This window comes from Carassius carassius, chromosome 44, assembly GCF_963082965.1.
Source record: "Carassius carassius chromosome 44, fCarCar2.1, whole genome shotgun sequence".
In the NCBI taxonomy this organism is placed as follows: Eukaryota; Metazoa; Chordata; class Actinopteri; order Cypriniformes; family Cyprinidae; genus Carassius; species Carassius carassius.
In genome coordinates, this window is record NC_081798.1 from 11,404,887 (window position 1) to 11,424,900 (window position 20,014).

The 20,014-nt window shown below is 36.5% G+C and overlaps 1 protein-coding gene across 2 annotated transcripts in view; it reads right to left on the bottom strand.

Moving 5' to 3' along the window:
- LOC132126456 (immunoglobulin superfamily member 21-like) overlaps nucleotides 1–20,014 on the bottom strand; it is a 217,592-nt gene that overhangs the window by 81,147 nt on the left and 116,431 nt on the right. For both annotated transcript variants that reach the window (XM_059537707.1, XM_059537706.1), the window contains exon 3: nucleotides 5,439–5,560. In XM_059537707.1, coding sequence (XP_059393690.1) covers nucleotides 5,439–5,560 — 122 coding nt within the window. The remainder of the gene's footprint in view (nucleotides 1–5,438; nucleotides 5,561–20,014) is intronic.

Consider the following 20,014-nt stretch of genomic DNA (forward strand, 5'->3'; position numbering starts at 1 on the left):
ATTTTTGTTGAAAAAAGGAGACAAAATATGATTACAGGCTGCTGTTCGTGTCTCTACTACACAAGCTTTCATGTGTGCCGTTGTCCGATATTAAGGGTTCAAATCCATGTTGGTACCTATAGCCTCATGGTTAGTTCTGTAACGGATAAGCAGTTCATCGATTCATGGGTTCTGAACTAATGAATCATGGTTCGTTGAATCTAAAACAATGCAAACCCAAAGCTTGTAGATTTTGAATTCAGGCATATAAACCCAACTCTCTCTAAACTAAATGCCTGGCCTGGCGCCAGCCTGGCTGGATTTAAATTATTTACGACACTCTGGATGAGAAATTCCACAGTCACGTGAGCAGCCTCAAAGGAGAAACGAAACACATTCCACAACACACACACACACACACATAAGCACACACACACACACACACACACAAACCTTTCTTAACGTTATTTACCTTTGTCATTTTATTACTAAGATGTATTTTGATAGGGGTGTGTGTTGCATAAAGTGGTTAATCCTGTTAGGCGAGGATTATAAATTGCTGACTTGTAAAATGGAAATGTTTTTGGAATGAATGTTCTTACAAAGAGTCATGATTCTGTAACCCTATCCCCCTGACCAGAACATAAAACTTTACGACCTATGGGAAACAGGACAGGAAAGCTAACTCTTAGAAAAGAGAATCGTACCCTTTTATCTTCTCAATGTATTCTAAATGTATTGAGTATTGCCTTTTTGTGCAGTAGATGTTTCCCCATATAAATTGGAGTATCTGCAGTTTTATCGTGTGTTAATCAAACTTTAAATGTGTGTAATTCTGCATATGAATGTAACGTCGTGTTTCTATCAGTTATATATGTCATTTATGGTATCTTTATAATCGTAAAAATCCGACTGTGTCGAATCTAGACGACAAATTACAAAAAGATGCACCGTTTCAGAAATACAATCTTTCTAAAGAAAAATGTTCAATTCTGTCAGCTATAACTCACGCGAGGGGCTGTTTCCCCAGAGACAAAGGAATGTTTTTTCCCACTTAAGATCGCAGACGTTCATTGGTTGTTCACGCAAACAGAGGCGTGAACCAGTCAAGCCATAAGAACTGAAACCAGGAAGTTCATCCTTCTTCTTGTTCTTCTTCGCGCTCTTGCCCCGCTCTCAGTCCTCTTCTATCTCCGTTGATCTCAGCACGGCGGCTAAGAGAACAGCCTGTTCTCATGGCTCCTTCAAGAGCTTTCATCTCCGTTGTTTTCATTTCCTTTACTTACTAAGTACCTCTCTACACGAGGAAGACGAACGCTGGATCATTGCGTTTGTTGGACCTTTCAAATATCGCGAGATTCCGCAGCAGCCCCGGAAGACACGAGAGAACACGCCCAATCACAAAGAGACCACATGCAAGTATTATTTTCTAGAGAGATTTAAATGCTGCTTAAAGTTTGTCTATTACCTTTTCAAGGTGATTTGATTCGTTGTTGTCTTGCAAAAGGTAACTGTCTGTGACTTTGCATAACTGAGCGATTATTCTGTGATCGCGCCTATTCTCTCACCTCTCTTTCTCAACCTCTCTCACTCATTCTCACTCATTCTCTCTCTCTCTCTCTCTCTCTCTCTCTCCCTCATTTGGATTCCGTTATGTCTTGTACAAAGTTTACTGTCTGTATTGTCGTACGCGTATTTACTCTGTGTGATTTGTAGTTTGATGTATTATTAGTTAAATTATTAAAAACCAATATATATTCATGATTGCTTCTGTCTAAAACGCTCACATCACGAGTCAATGAAATGTCTGATCTTTAGCTACAAGCTTGTTATTTTTCAGTAACCGAAATTTCATAATGATAGGAGAATGTGTTTCATGGCCAGAAACAATTTTTCGATGATCTGAAAAAAAAAAAAAAAAAGTAAGCTGGAGTTTAACCATCTTAATTTTTCCATCTCCACGTGAGATGTTCAACTTTTTCAGTACAGAGATGTACTGTGTTCTGTTATGCGATCTCGACTATTTTGCTTGCGATTGTGGTTGTGATTAATATACATATTTTTTTTTTTAAATAGAGAAACATTATTAAAATTTGGAATGTAATTATTAGAAATTCTATAGGTATGGTATCGTAAAAAGTTTTTATAATGTAAACAGAAATTCTAAAATTACAACAATTATTGTGATTAGAATTTTGAGGATTTTTTTTAAATTAAACAGAACGACTCAACGACTAAAACGACTAAAATGCTCAGATATTTTGTAGACTAAAACATTTCCTAAACAAAAACAGAATATGGTTGATTAAATATGCTCATAACTAAAAAGTTAATTTGACACAGGACTAAGACTAATTCAAAAGACTAAGACTAAATAAAAAATGGCTGAAAAATTAACCCTACCACAAATCCCACATTTGGAAATGAAACGGTCATAAATCAGTACAAATGGCATGAACACAAAACATCTTGCTCACCTTCTCGACAAGGTAGCTATATAACAGTCAGTGCTGCTCCACTACATAGTGTCCTCACTTCCAGACTAAAAAGAGACATCACATGCTTCAATGACACACAGCATATTTCATCTCTCTCTTTTAACACTATTGTCGCGTTTCGGTGAAGTGGCATGAAAAAAAACTGATAGATGTGCGTGATAATCAGGGGCTTTTATTGAAGAACGGGCTTCTCCTGAAGGGCCCTGGAGGGCCCAGTGGGCGTAAGTGCTTTTGTTTCAGAGTATAAAGCTGAATGTTTTGCCAAGAGCAGTTGGGTCTCATAGGAACAGGTAGAGGACTGAGGTGTCCATGGTAATGAGAGAAAAGGGCCAGGTCAGAGTGGAAGGGGGAGGGTCCTGTGGACCTGTTTGAGATTTGATTGACAGCTCAAACTTTCCATCATAATACACCGGCAGCTTTGTAGCAAGGAGAAGCTAGTGAAGAACAAGAAAAAAAAACCTAACATTATGACTTATATTAAATATTAAAATTGAACATAATACATTTTTCAAATGCCTTCAACAACGTAGCCTCCTTAAGGGGAATTGTGAGGGGAAAGTTTAGAAAAGACAACGAATTTCAATCTGCGCTGTAATAATGTCTCATTTGACACCTTATGTGGTGTTGAGTTTTCAGGGAATTCAAACTGTCATGTAAGACTGTGATGGGACTAGCAAATCCTGTGCTGTTCAAAATGGAAAAACAAAAGCTTTTTTATTATTCCTCAATAATCCAAGAGATGAGATGCGTACTTCTGAGCAGCAAGCAAGCAGGCGAAGCAGTAATGTGAAAACAAGCAAACTTCTGTGGCCCAGCTAGAGGCAGACGTGTCTATCTCTGTTTTCAATTTCTAGAAAGACCCTTACTGGTGCATTTATTTTCAGACGAAATGCTGAGAACTGAATTAGAGTGGCAAGGCCTACCGGTGTGGCTTCTTGCCACTCTGGAATGAAAATCAGAGATAATTCCTGTGAAATATCCTGTCTGGGTGCTCTGGATCTCCCGCAGAATGCCGTGTCAGAGGCTACAGGGGAAATTACTATATATATATCTGTATGTCTGTCTGTCTGTCTATCTATCTAATGTCTATCCATCTAATTGTTTTTTTTTTGTATCTGTTATGTCTGCTTGTCAGTGCAACTGAGTTGACTTGGATTTTCAATGTGAAAACATATGAACTACAATGCAGTGTGAAGTGTATATGAACTACAAATATTTTAGTAGATATTTGTATTTGAAAACAAATCACTGATAATGGAAATTATTTTTCATTTTCAGTGGATTTCACTATGCATGTATGTATTTATACTTAGGAGACTGCACATGGAGTTTGATGGTCTCTGCAGTTGCCATCTTCCTTACCGAGCATTATGTGAGACTGCGAGGTCAATACAGGTGATCCCTACTGCTGCTTATAGTGTGACAGTCAATTTAATTCCTGCTGGGTAGGAGTGTTTGTTTCTGTGCTTTTATACACATCATACACTGTCCCACTTTCCAAGCAAAGCAAGGAGGTATTGTAGCCTGTTGCCTGAAAAACTCAGCTTGACTTGATGTACATGTGCACATATATGCGATGTAAAAAAAGCAGTTAGTCTTGCAGCAGGTTGAACTAGTAATCAAAACCTTCCTTTCTCTGCTCTTTACCAAATAATTTATACCAGCTTTTGGTTTGACAAGACACCTGTATGTTTTGGTGAAGAGAAGAGCGGATATGAGAAAATATTTCTAGGGCTTGCTTTTGCTTTTCCCCCTGAAGCTGAGCCTCAGGTATCAAGGATGACTTGGGAAACACGTCTGTTTCTCAGTGGGCCTGTGAAACACTACAGCAGATGTTCGAAAAGGGAAGACTAAAGATGACGCTTCCTGAATGGGGAGCACTGCAACTGAGGGCCCAAAGGAAAATCTTGGCTTGGGGCTCATTGAGTGAACATATTAAAAAGTACTGGATACTGAGGCAAAGTTTCTTAATCAGGTCATATTTTACTTTTTTTTTTTTTTACTTTTTTAGGCCTTTGTGAGACTAGTATACCCAGGACACAGAACTAGTCTACTCTTTCAGGATTAGGAAACAATCCTCCATAAAATGTGCTGCACACATCTGAATATTTGGGTTGAACTGTTCTGGAACAGTGTTGTAAATAAAACTTAACCACTGATTTCTAGTCGTGTCCTATTTTGGAAGGCCAAACAAAGTATTTTTGCTTTCACAGCGAAACACTGTCTTCACAATTACAACATGGCGGCGGCAGCAACAATAAAGTTACGCTTTCTTTCTTTGCGTGAACATTTGGGCAGCGTTTAAATTGTTTAAATTAGGCATTTTAGGAGCACGTGGACCAGTCTAAACTTTTATAAAGAATATCTCTTTGGGTTTGAGACTTTCAACTCAATAAACCTAAGATTCTAATCCCGCCCCACATTGGTCTGATTGGTTTGAAGAATTATAGTGATGTGCTGAACTGGGTGTCAAACATTGATTTAATTTTAACGTTTTAAAAAATGCAGTGAAGGAATGACAAAGATGCCTTTCTGATGCACACATAAAGTTAATGCAGAAGGAACCCAAGGCATTTCTCTTTATAGTAATGTAGAAAAGCAATAGGAAATTAATAAAGTCAGAAATGATGCAAGCAGGACAAGTTGCAAGTCTTACTGTCTACATTATCATTACAGTCCAATGTGCTATGAATAAAATTTGGCATTTCCAGAGATCATATGTGACCCTGGATCAAAAAACCTTTAGTCTCACAGATAAATTTTCAATTTCAATTATAATTTTTTTCTTTTATGTTGAAAGTCGTTAAATTATTCAGTAAATATCATGTTCCATAAAGATATATTCTACATTTCCTACCATAAATAGATCAAAACTTAATTTTTGATTGGTTTTGTATTCCAGGGTCACTATTACAGAAATATTCTCTTTTGTGACATCATATAACAACTAGAGGCTCTTACCGGACCGTCGATTGATACACCAGGTCTTCCCTTCTCCGGTAATCCTCCATATGGGAGTAATTGGTATTGAACATAGCATCGTACGTAAAAATCTTCTGCTTAATAGTGCCTCCGTCTGTAACCTGTTGAGAAATAAGAATAAAACATTAATAAAAAGATGTGTCTTATAATGAAGTGGATACTCCATAGATCCATATACATAAATAATGAGACAGTACAAGAGCTTGATGCCCACAGGCAAAGTTAGTGCTCACACTTTAAAATGATCCCATTGATCCGTTTACAGTCATTATTGGTATATTATTTAAGAGCTCGTGAAGAGATGAATTTAAATTAGCTCTTGGAAACCTGCTGAGCATGATAAAATCAGCGAGACACTTACATATGTGGCATTAGGAATTTAGTGCGTTATAAGGCAGCGATCTAATGATGACTGACGTTTTTGTTGCATTTTGTTGGTCTGCGGCACAGGAAAGGTAATGAAATGTGAAGAGATATTGCAGAGGTGAGGGATATTCACGTCACTATTGGCTCATTTTGTGTCTTTTTCCCCTCCCTGACTATCTTTGCAAATGATGGAGCATGGCTCTTTTTGCGCTAATATCCACAGGGGAGAGAAAGTCGCTTAGCATTTGAATGACTGCGATTTCTCTTCATAGCAAAGAAAGAAGAGAGAGAAAGAGGGGTGACAGATTTTAATGGAAGTGTTAATGTCTGCTTTTGAAGCGGGGAATTGTTTGGCAGGACAGGTGTCTTTCTTTCGGCAAACACTTGAGATGCTATCTACGGCCTCTTAATCTGCTCCCCTGGCGCTGTAAATCAGTCCTAGGTGGATTTTCGATTGGTTTTCCTCTGTGTGGGGAACAACAGCGCCACGAGGACAGTGTTAAATTGGTTTGATTTGAACAAACAATTCACGCTGCCCTCACATTTGAGTGTAGGTAGGCCACAATAACCTCTATTCCTCTAGAGATACACACTAAATGCCTGCAGCCACTACAACACACAATGATTCATAATTGCTCAAATTCTCTTTATAAAGGAATTATGGGCACAATGAATACAGGGGATAAACATTTCAAGCGGATAGGATAATGTTTACATAATGCATATCTGAAAACGCACTATAACAGTGAGATATTACAGAGCAATTCCAACATGATTTGATTTATTTTAATACACCTGGAGCAAGAGTCCATTTAAATGTGAAAGTGTGTAAGTTGGGAATATTTTTGAGCTCTTCCATCTCTTTACGGATACATTTGGAGGTCTGAACCCACTTCTATACCTTAGAGTTGCAACTTCATTTCTCGTAAAGCAGATACAGTATACGTTTATACATGTCTATGTCCCATAAAACTATTAAAAAAAATCTGTAATATATATATAAGCAACCTTCCAAAAATACATCGACCAAAAGTATATTCTTTTAGGCAGAAATATGATGTATGATGAAAATACTTCTACTAATAGACAGACGTGTATATGTGTCTGAGAAACAGGTCAGCAAAATGCTCATTTTGACAACCCAAGGATTTTGAAGTGATGCCACTTACAACACAACCAAGGAATGCTTTGGCATTGCACTTTGAGCATTGACGATCAACCTGACCATCTGGCTATCTTGTAAGCATGCAAGGATGTGGCTGCTATGGGTCCCACTACATTTTGCTACAGGTTTACAGGGAAGTGAGGACACTGAAAGGTCAGTCACTAAAAGCAAACCTGTTTGATAGTTGTGTTTTCTCCTCAGGTTGATCCTAGTCGCTTTTGTAGTTGACTCTTATAATGCTTTAAAATACTTTAAAAGGTGAAACGCAACATCATTTCTGTCTGACATGTCTTGAAAAATATATAGCGCTCCCAGTAGCTGAATACAGATTCCTTTGGTGGATTCAACTCTTGACTCAAGCATTGTTATGAACAGCCTGAGATGGGTCTACCGGCAGTGCATTTCTTTCAATGTATTGCAGCAACCATTCAAAAGATTTATGAAAAACTGCATTCTGCCCTTTAATGTACAACCATAACGTGAAATCACCTGTATCTTGTTTCATAAATCACGATGAACTGCATTAGTGAAGCATAGAAGAAAAAAAAGTGAACGAGAAAATCGAACACACTGAATGTTTTTTTTTTTTTTTTTGTACCTAAAACTTCTTTTTACACTTAATGGAGACTCTGAAGAAAAAATACAAATCTATGATTGTGGAGAGACACAAGGTGAATGGTTTGCTCTGTTTACAGGCATTATAAAATGAGAGGGTGCTTTTGTTTATTCAAGCACGTATGACAATATTTGATAAGCAGCGAGTGTATGCTAAAAACAGCAAGCACATGATGAGTGGGAGAGGCAGAGTAAAGGTTCTGACACTCTCTCTGATAAATAGAAACACAAAATGGGCCTGTCGAAAAAAAAACAGACACTGTCACCCACTTCGTCATCATGACAAGAGAAGAGGACAGTAATGAGAACATCAAGAGCATGGTGGGAAACAAAAGGTGCCATTGTTCGATGGAATGGCATAAATGAAAAAAAAAATGAAATAAATGAATAGCATGATGGGAATTCACATCTCATGTTGTAGATGTTTGATAGAACATCAAGACCCTTTCAGATCAGTTTCCTGTTGTCATTTTCTGTTCATTCTTAACTTCAAAATATATTTGAAATAAGTTGCATGCATGACAATGTAAACATATTGTTATCCAGATTGAAAACATACTGTATGTTTTTTTTTATACTTTCCAAATGTTTGATATACACTTGTTTCCACACTAATAAATATAAATAGCTATTATTTTCAGCATAATTCAGAATAGCTTTATTGATTTAAACAATTTTAAAAAATTACTCTGCTTTGAAATTATTATTTTGAATATGTTGATTAAAATTCCCCAAAATGCTGATAGTATATTTATTTCAGGAAACAAATATTTAAAAGTATTAAAAAGGCATTTCCCTAATACAGCTATACTTTTAAAGATTTAAAATATACACACATACTAGTCTCTCTCTCTCTCTTTATTTACTTGTGCATATATAAAGACTTCTTTTAGGCCATTCATCTTAAAATTAATCAAAATAATAATAAAAATAATAATTTGGTTTGATCAACACTGTTGAAGACAACCATGGTAACAAGGAAACAAGAGACATTTAGCTGGCTCGTCTCCATGGCGTGCTCACACATTTGGACCTAATGAATTCACCTCATAATCAAAATGGACCTGAACTCCCATGCGAAAGGACATCCATCATGCATGACTGTCCGCCCTGTTGTCTTGACGACTACCTCTGCTTTGAGAATGTGGAAGGAGACAGGCAGACAACAGGAAATCAGATAAATGTGCTTTTATTGAGCAAAAAGGCCACATGGGGGGGAAACGTACATCCAGCTCGAGGTAGCTTATTGAATCTGTTCCACACATTACCACAGAGACACGGAAGTACAGCAGTGGCTCTATACCATCTGGAGAGGAGGAATAGAATCCGGGTGGGCGAGAACAATCTCCGCCTTCTGTCTGTGTACCCACAATAAACTCTAACAGTAGGATACCTTGGATATATGCTCACAGGTCCCTGTGTGATTTATTTGATTTCATTATTTTTCTATTTAATTTTTTTTTTATAGATTACCTTTTTCTGTTTTAATATTGATAATAATAACATAAAATCTTCAGAAAAACTGAGTTTCTGTTTTAATTGTCTGGAATTATGATTTAATACAAAATGATTATCAAAAATTGTGGTAATCAAATAAAGACATAAAATATTAACAACTTAATTTATCTTTCAAATGGTATTAAATGAAAATTTAACAATTAATTTTATTTTTAACAAACATATTTCTACAGGTTTACTGATATAATGAAAACATGGAATAAATTAAAATGTGTGATATATGTTTTAATAATGCATTATTATTACTTTCTGCTGTACACTGGTAATTTATTTCTGTCACAATTTCTTCAAGCTAAAATAAACTTTAATTTTGACAGGTTGTCGTTAAGACCTTTGACAATAATCATTTTATCAAATGAAATGCTGATTTACCACTTTATAGAAATCATAGTGTCCCAAGCTCACACTATAACCAGCCTCAGAAAGCAGATATCTAGTCATTTTCATTTTACAATAAACACGCCTGCCCTTTAAACAGTCAACTTTGATCAGATCAGTTCCACGTTACAGAAGGGTGCAGCCACGCAGGCAAACAGGATCAAGAGGGGTTGGAGAAGGGTGCAACCTACAAGGGTATGAGTGGCTGAGGCTGAGGGTCCCTACAGAGTGTAAACAATGCACGCTGTCTGCTGCAGTTCCACATGGAGGCCCTGGCCGTCTCCCTACCTTCACTCAGCTCACTTCAGCAGAGTGGCACCCCATCCCTCGGGCCTAACTGAGCTGTGGTTATTTATAGAGCACTCCTGAATCACTTTCTGCAGCCTGAGAAAACACACATTCACATTAACATAGACACTCAATAGTTTAATCCTGTCGTAACCTTAGATCAGTTCCACAGCCTCACTGTAAATGAAGCTTCAGGTTGTAGCAGAAATCACATACATTTCATCATGCTGTCTGGCCACCAGTTTACTTTGGCTTATTTAAAATGTGCAGCTGAAAGGAGACAAACTGATCAGATGCAAGTCATTATTATTATTATTATTATTTTGCCAGTAAAAACATTATAATGTAACAACAACAAAAATTACATTTTTGACATTTTTTGTTTTATTCATCAAAAAATCCTGAAAGAAAATAAATATATTTTGACAACATAACTGTTTTCAATATTGATAAACCAAAGAAAAGTTTCTTGAGCACCAAATCAGCATATTCAGATGATTTCTAAAAGATCACGTGTCACTGATGACTGAAGAAATGGCTGCTGAAAATTCAGCTTCACTACCGCTAGTTTTTTAATCAAATTAATGCACCCAAGTTGTGCGTAAGATACTTATTTAAAAAAAAAAGAAAAAAAATATATATACATATACACTGTTTTTTGAAATATTAGGGCAAGATCATTATATATATATATATATATATATATATATATATAAAATGATCTTGCCCTAATATTTCAAAAAACAGTGTATATGTATAAAAAATGGAATACACCCACAGCTGTCATCCTTTCAGATGTGGTTTAAAACTCTTCAGTTACTTTTTTCTTCTATTCCCTTCACCGACCATCACTTAACAGGAGTTTTGTCTCGCTCTATAACCACCCCTTTTCTAATCCATTATTTCCTAACCTGAGAATGGATGACAGGCCTAATATTAGTGATTTAACAGCAAATTATTAACCAACATAGCACACACTTAAATCATACGTATGTTGATGACATGACAGACAGCTATTTGTCTACTCAAAGTACATATCAATAATCTTGCTCTCAACTCGTTTCTTCTAAAGATTTAAAGCAGTCTCTGCATGCGGTTTAGCACTCTAAACAAACACAGCCATAGGGGGTGCAAAGTCCCTATACAATATTTGCAGCCACATTCCTCTGTCTTCCTTTGTATGTTCTCCAAATATTGTACATCCAGCAGTCAATCTAGTCTTGTGTGCAAAGTATACAAACCCCTGCAAAACATGCTGTCTTAGTCTGGGTAAGAAAGCTTTTGTAAACAGCTTTTATTTGCCATGAACCTGCTTTCATCTAGTAAATGGTGACCAGACTACATAGTACTACCACTAACATTTTTAAAATTGAAGGAGCATTAAAGCCCAACTGGTGGAACAAAGCACTAAAAGCCAAGTGTCATGGATGTGATTCTCATATATATATATATATATATTGCATTCAGGCTAACAATTTTTCCTAACATGTGTTCCCTGGGATTCGAACCCCCAACCTTGTGCATGTTAATGCAATGCTCTACCACTTGAGCTACAGGAACACTATATTAATTGTAAATGTAAATCTACAGAGGCTGACTCATTAAAGAGCGATGTTCTACTAGAGCATTTCTGTAGGCTCCTTTTAACCGCTGGTGAAACTCGAGTTTAATAAGATTTATTGCAGTTCTTCTTAGTATGAGCTGATGCATTGTTGAAATGCTAACAAAAAAAAGATGTGAACGGCGCATTGTGCTGTTCATAGTGTTATAGAACAGCTCATCTGCATGGCAATTGGTTTAATATTGTGCTCACACAATGGGAACAATGTGCTCTCTGAAAGGGACACGAAATAGGGCCGCTGTAGTACTGGAAGTGTGGCTGTTTCCTCAACACCAAGGGCTCTTCATTCTAAACAATACAAAAAAACCTAATTCAACGCTATGCCGTAATAACTGTAACTAAATCACAGCCTCCAGTGTTTCTCCAGTAGGTCCCTATGATATTTCCACGACGTCTCCACAGGACGCAGTTGTGAGCTTAAACTGCTCTACCTGCTCACCTGGGAGCCCGTGGTGAGCAGAGGTCCCCGCTGTGCCGAGTGAGTACAGTGAGATGCGTGCTGAATGAATTTCATGCTGCACATGTCAGTTGTCTCCTCCCTCCTGGCTATGCCACTGAAAGGGATCGGCCTCTCTGCAGGGCTTTCACAGATGCCATGGGACGGATTATCCAGTTAAACACAGTCACAAAACCATCTCACCTCATGAGGCTGATAGGTGCCATTATAAACTGCATCTTCAAGCTGCAGAGCTGTCATGTGCATGTCTTGCATAAGACTATTTGTGACAGGCTCAGTGCATTTTGTGTGTCATAACAAATAAAAGTACAGTAATGAGGCGCATAAGCAGTCAAAAGTACAGGTTTCTTATATTTTTATATCTATTCAGGGAGCCCACCTTGTTACACTTGTCAAACAGGCCACCTTACAATTTGATATCTGCCTAATAAGGTGAAACCAAAAACCCTAATGAGGAACTAATGTGTATCCATGAAAAAAAAAAAAAAAAAAAAAAACAAGATGGCCATTGAGGTGATAAATATTCCTCTGCCCCGATATGAGTGTCACATGCTCTAGACATGCTGTCACTCATTTCCATTCCAAGACCACCAGCAATGACAGAGCAGTGATTGGATGAGGCATTCTCTGGCAGATTGGAACTCTGGGATTAAAACTCATGCTGCCAGACATGTTCCAGCTCCAGTTGAACCCAAATCAGGGCAGATGAGAACATCTGAACTGCTCCGGTTTCACAAGGTCAAGCCAAAGGCCAGATAGTTGCCACAGAAAGCATTCAGGCGCTTAAGACATGCTTAAAAATGTATGAATGTCAATGCATTAGATGACAAAATATTAAACCAAGTGGCACTTATTTGAAAGGAAGACAGCTTTCAGCCACTTAAAATAACACTGGGACAAGTTGGAGAAATATAATGGAAAAATGCCTCAGAAAAGTTTTTTTTTTTTTTTTTTTTTTTTTTTTTACTTTTTGCTTGTTTAGACATGCCACTTTTCTTTTAGCGTTTTGTTTTAATAGTATTGCATTTTTTTTCTATAATAATAATAATAAAAGTAAAAGCAATTTATGCTTCTGTGACCTCTCTAGGAACCATTTCTCACTTGATAAAGCTTCAACATAACTGATAGTCTTTGGTTTTCGTGTTGCCACTGCTTATTTCTACTCCCACTGATAATATTTAATAAGATTTAAATCTGGAGACTGTACAAGACTCCTGAACAAAGCTTCAGTAGATATGGATGTTTTCTTTTGATGGTTGCCCTGCTGGAAAGTCCTGTGTTCATCAGCTTCAGTCAATCTCATCAAAATCTTCACATTACTTGATAAAACAACTATACAACTCTATAGCTTTTTTTTTTTTAAGTATTTTCGCTTGGCCTTATTTGCTACTGAACTTTAGCACACACATTGGCTAAACAAATAACAAATATGTAAGACACATAAAAAGTAGAAATGATATACAATTGAAATACAACATGAAGTGCATCTTAAATATCCAGAAACTTTTTTTGTCAACACAATAGCGGTCACAGAAAAAAGTAATGTGAGGGTTTTTGTATTCCAAGGAGCAGAAAAAATAAATAAGAAGGGTAAATTTAATAGAGAGAACATCCACTCTGATTATAATGCTGGACATATGCTGTCTGGGGCATACATTAACCTACTGCTTAAGGACAATGAAGACCAAGGGGAAGGCTAAAAGAGGCTGTCTTTTACTGCCAGAAGGACTTCATGCATGAGGTCTAGTTTCCCACAAACCAGGGAAGGCAGGAATCATTCCCTGGCCTCATGTTAATAGTAATTGAGGACTTCCGTACAGAGACTTTTATTCATTTCCTGTCAACTTAAGTGCCACAGGGCTTGTGCCACTATAACACTGCATTTCTAGGAAAACTCAACTATATGCACCAAAAAACAAACACACTCATCTATTCCCCCACCCATATCCACCTACACACTTAAAAAAACAACAAAAAAACATGTTATATAAGTTTTAGTCAATGAGGAAACAAACACGTGTTATGTAAGCATCACCCTGCAGTAGGAAAACAAAGCTTTGACTGAAGGACAAGGTGACAATGGACTACAAAAAGAGGACACACAGACCTTTGGGAGAGATTGCCCTTAATCCTTTGAGCCATAGAGAGCAAGCATGGGTTATCCGAGGACATGAAATCCAGATTTCCTTTAACTTTACTGTATATGTATGCACACTTTCCATCAAAGAAGGAGATAAGGAATCAGAAATAAGGGATTTTCTACAATCACATTATTTCTCATAAAAAATTATAATAATAAATAATGCAAAAACGTAAAAAACATATTTTTATTATATTTTTTGTTTATTTTGGGGCACCGCTCTGGCACCGCTACACACCATGGAGTCAGGACAATAATTATTCAGTTGATCTGTCATTTGAATATATCATTTTATCCTTCTGCAGATGCGGACAGGCAGGGGTGGGCGCGAGCGCCACCGACAGATGGTCCAGAAGACATTATGGGCCACAGCACATCCTGTGTGTCTGCATATGTTCAGAGCTTTCCAGAAGAGACTGTGTCTTTGCTCTACACCTGCCCCTCTGGACAGAGACTCTCACCATCTGGATCTGGTGGTGACATGGCTAAATAAGAAGAGATCAAATGAATCATGCAAAGCTAGCATAAGCATGACAATATTAATTCAGTCTCAGCTGAAAATAATGCACTGCTTTTAGCGATGATAGTCTATAATACTGCATATAATAGCAATAGCAATGTTCACGTGAGAATGGTAGAGACTGAAGCAGAAGAAAAGACATTGTTCAATAAAGTTTTTATTTATGTTTTCTTTGCACACAAATTTTTTTTTTTTTTTTGGTGGCTTCATTACGGTTGAACCACTGATGGACCATTTTACCAATGTCCTTGCTACCTTTCTGGCCTTTGAATGTGGTAATTACATTGCTGTTTATGTAGGGTCAAAAAGCTATCAGATTTCATCAAAAAAAAAAATCTTAATTTGTGTTCTGAAGATGAACGGAGGTCTCACGGGTTTGTATCAACATTAAGATTAGTATTTGATAATATAATTTTCATTCTGGGGTGAACTATCCCTTTAAATAAGCCAGTAATATACATTGCAAGTGACATTTGATGTTTACTCGAAAACAAAAAGCTCATGTTTCTCTATCTAATGTGCCTATTCTACTTTATTTGTACACATATATCTTGTTTCAACTACATTGTAATGTTAACACACAGGAACAAGCACATTTTTCTGTGTAATATCTAGTGTTGCATTTGTCAACCAAAATTATGACTAAATATTGTCGTCAACAAATCTTTATCAAACTTTACAGTTAAACGAAAATGAGATGAGACGCAACATAAATGCTGGTCTTGTGAAGATGACTAATTAAAGGTATAATGCAATATTGTTGACGAATAAAAATGAGACTGTGTGGTTTACAAAATAAAAACTATTCTAAAATATCTCTTCATTTTCGTTGACCAGAACAAGATGAAACGAAATGTTATAACATTATTTTGTCTCGTTTATTCACGTTATTATTATTATTTTGCAGTATTTCTGTTTCCTGTGTCTCACTTCAGGGGCTGCATCAGGTCGCACTGAGCAGACACAGGCGACATCACTTCCTCAAGCCCCACTCGCGGCATTATTTAGAAGACGACAACAAACAAAGTTAAGTCTGACACAGAGAAAGAGTCCGATGTGTGTACTTCAAACATATTTCGTTGGTAAAATAAATGTTGTAAATTCAAATCAAAGCGTCAAATCTTCCATGTCTGTAATGTAATCTGTAATATTCTTGAGTCTATAAGGTAACAAAAATATAATAAGATAGCCTTGTTTGAAATGGGTTTGGCTAAAAGAAAATTTTGGTTTTGTCTATACTACTAGGTACTTATACTATATTGACTGGGTTAAATAGAATTGCATTACTAAAAAGATAGTAAAATACAATTTTCATTGACTAAAACTAGACTAAATGTCATCGGTTTTCATCGACTAAAATGAAAATAGATGAAAATATTCATGGATAATTCTGACTAAAACGAGACTAAAATGCTCAGACTTTTAGTTGACTGAAACTTGACTAGAAAAAAAAAAAAAAAAAAAAAAAAAGAGTATGAACGTGACTAAAAGTAATACATACTAAAATGACAGCTTCACACAAAGACTAGACTAAAACTAAAATTAAAACAGGCCGCCAAAAACAACATTAGTAATATCTCTTTTGACTCTAAAACAATCATGTAATGTCAGGTTTGAGAAAAGAAAGAAGCAATTTCACCATGAACTTCCTGTGTAACATTCCAGTTTTTGGATCTACCTATTACTGAGATGACATAGGCATCATTCAGAGATGGGTTTATCAGTAATCCAGAGGAGGGATTTGGTCTTTATTTTTTTATGACGAGTTGTCAGGCAGGTTACCAAGGATTAACATACAGATTTGAAGTAATAATTTCTCCCTTTCCTGCACAGCGACAAATAAAAAAATAAAAAAATAAATAAAAAGAGTATATCCTGAGATGAAGCCTTTAAATTTTCATCAGTCTCACATACTGAGGAATGAGGCTTTTTTTATACTTCTCTTAATACCAAGCGCAATGTGATATTTCTTGTTTACTTACTTGACAATCCTCACAAACGGAACAGATGGTGGCCCATTAAAAATCATTTAGGTGTGCAATGAGACTTTATCTGAACTGCACTTGACACAGTTAATTACAGAACAAAAACCTTCATTCAATATTAAACCTATTCCACGTCTTTTGATGCAAGTTTTCCGCCATGTGTCATATCTGGTTTTCCAGCGTTTTTCTGTTTGTCATGTGACTTCGATGCACTAAATGGACCTTAATGCCTTGTGGCATTAAGTCATCTGTACTCAACGAGTGTGTGAAAAAGATTCCGTCCTGAACGGCTTCCAGAAGATTTCTCTTTGCAAAGAGGGCACACGGTGTCATGTTGAATTTGATCAAAACTTTTTTAAGGATGCGACCTTGACCAGAACCCTGTGTGACACTCTAAAAGATGCTAATGTTACCAGTCAAATTAACTCTTGATTCATAAACTAATACAGTATGCTATTAAACACATTCCTTTAGTTAAAAGGTGAAATATTTTACAATTAAAAATTAAATTAAAACAAAAGCATCTGGCCTTTCTCAACTAAATTATCCAATATCCTTTACCTCATGATTTTTAGACAGATATAGCAACCTGCTGATTCAATGCAGAGAGGCAGGCCAAAAATAGTGGTACAATTTCCTTTTATTTCTAGGCCTAACTTTGTGTTCATGTTGAATTCTAAAGAGCTCATTACAGTTATCCAGCCAAGAACCATTAGTGGTTTCCTCTTTTTCTTGTCAATATCATATCAAGAATAATATTAGCAACATAATAGAATACAGTGGTTCTATTATGTTGTTTTTACTCAGCACTCTGTAAAGACTAAATATTTTAATGCATGTTCATTCTTGTTATATTCAATTTAAACATGGTGTTACTGACTGTGTTAACATTAAATCAAGATAAAAAAATGGAATTGTATCTCTGTTCTCTAAGGGGGTCAACAACATTTATAAAATGAAAAGATAAATTGATTAACTAATATTAAATATATATACATACATAAAAATATCACAGCTTGCCAGATACATTCTGTAAATGGCACCCTACCACTTTGAGCACTCGGTTGGACACTTTAGCTGCTAATACAATTGCTGTTTTGCAGTTGTAGGTATGACTATCTAAATACTTGCTCAGACAACTAACCCAGCACCTAGAGTACTATCGGGCCTCCCAGTCTATTATAGACTTTGCCTTGATTAAAATAATTGTTCTCCGGTGGCAAGATGCTAATTAACAATATTGGACTTGAGTGTGCTGACTTCTCAGAGCACATGAGCTTGACAGGTTTGAAAGAATATTAATTGTTTGTGGCAGTTTACATGAGTACAAATTGAGCAGTCTTAACATGTTAACCAATGAAATTCTGAGGTTTACCCAGTCGCTGTTAATTAGCACTGTCAGGCTACAACTATCGAGATTATTTCAGGTGCAACATTCAGTGTGCCAGTCAAATTTGTTGTCCCTTCACGTTTGAGATGTGCGTGTACTTGCATTCTGTGATATGGGTTTGTTGCGTCACATGGTAATTTCCCTGTGGGTCTTGACTTAATATCCTATTCCCATACTACGGGGAAAAAAAAGGAAATGCCATAGCCTGCGGATAGAGCTTCAGCCATGCTGCTGTCAGAAATGCATAATGAGTTGTGTTGACGTTCTTCAAGAGAAGAGTTTCTCTTTGGACTAATTGTTTTCATGTGCTGTACTCATTTTACCTTGAATAATTTTGGATTCCCTTTTGCATCCTATGTCTACTCCACTCACTTTTTCGCTTTCTGTCAACACATCTCTGCTATTTATATAAATTTACTTGTGTGTTTGAAGCATGTTTGCAATTACATATTATATTTCAGGTTTTCTGAGGCATGCTGTATATTAAAGTCTACGAGGAGGTGTGCGGCAAGCTTGACAAATTATTTATGTTCTTCCTTTATTCACACACAAAATAAATAAAGAAAAGAGAGAGAGAAAAGAATAGTAAATAATAATAAGAAAAAAGGAACAACACTGTTGGTCCATGAAAGACCCAGGTGTCTAGAGAGGAAAAATAAAGTGCATTTACCTTTTTTCTGCTCCCGCAGACACATTTTACACTCATGACATGGAAATGAAAGCTATAATGGCTTTGATTTCACCATTAAAAGAACAAAACAACAACAGGCACTTAATGCTCACAGGACGTCGCAGGTCAGGATGTTCCATGTCTATTCAATTTCTGACCAATTCTCGCTAGGATCTATAATGCTGCCAGTTACTTTCACACTAAACAATGCAACAATCAAATATAAGGATCTCTTGTAATCCATTTTGACAGCAAAACACAAGCTTGTTATTTTCCATCAATCATCATGAACTTAAATATTTTATGTCGTTCTGCTTCCAAACCCCCTACTGTCTCTTTGTGGCAGCTAATTTGTTGTCCAGACACGAAACTGTCTGAGAAAGCTTTCTTAAGCAGTTATGGTGTAGAAAGATGCTGAGAGAAATGTGGGCTAATGGATTCTGGTTGGAGGGGGGGAATAAATAAAATGTTAATAAATGTTTACTTTCTCATGGAATTGGAGACAGAGGACATGGTCTTGATGCTTGCAACTTGAGAAGTGCTTAAAAACCCCAGGCGAGCTAACAACAAACCTCTCATTATTGTAGTGACGACGGAGTGACACATGAGGCACGTTTTAAAAAAACAACGCTTTTGTGCTGAAGGGATTTCAAGGCCCTTTGATCAAGTAGTGTGGCTTAATATACCATCATCACACAGTGGTGTAGTAGAAGAGGGACAGAGGCACGTGGATACTTTCTTCGAAATCCTCCTACTTCCCCTCACTACCGTATACTTTCTCTCATTATTCTGCATTTTCATGTAGAGCGCGCCTCTCTTGGAGTCTGCAGCGGGTGAGGGGGCTGTCAAAATAAAAGCATGAAGAAAGCTATTGTTTCCTCACTGTGCACATGCCCAGGGAATGCAAGAATCATATACTGAAAAAGTAAAAATTCAAAAGAAAAAGAGAGGAAGGATCAGAAGGAAAATATGAAGTGTGCCATCGGAAAATGGGCGTTATTTAAGTGTTACGTGCTGTTGGGCTTTTACTGGCCTAAATTTTCAACCCCACACACTAGGGCTCTCTTCCAGAACTTGCACACATAAGATGCTTCTAAAGGCATAATTATGCTGTCTTCTAAGATATGTTTTTTTTGCCCAAATTCTAAAGCATCAGTACATGTAGCACAACTCATAGATAATCCTAGAAAGCGTTGAAGCTGGCTCCCTTAAAAGGCATTCCAAATGGCAGATTATAAATAAGAAAATAGTGACTATAAATAACATTTCAAAATTTAAAAGTTAATTAAAAAAGCAAAACATCGAAATACAATGGAATGTTTTATGCTGGCATGTTGCAAAAATAGCTGCACAGAAAAATGACTACTGTATTTTATGTTCAGTAGATTTAATACAAATAATATATATAAAAAACTTGTGAAATCAAGTAACTATTTTATGTT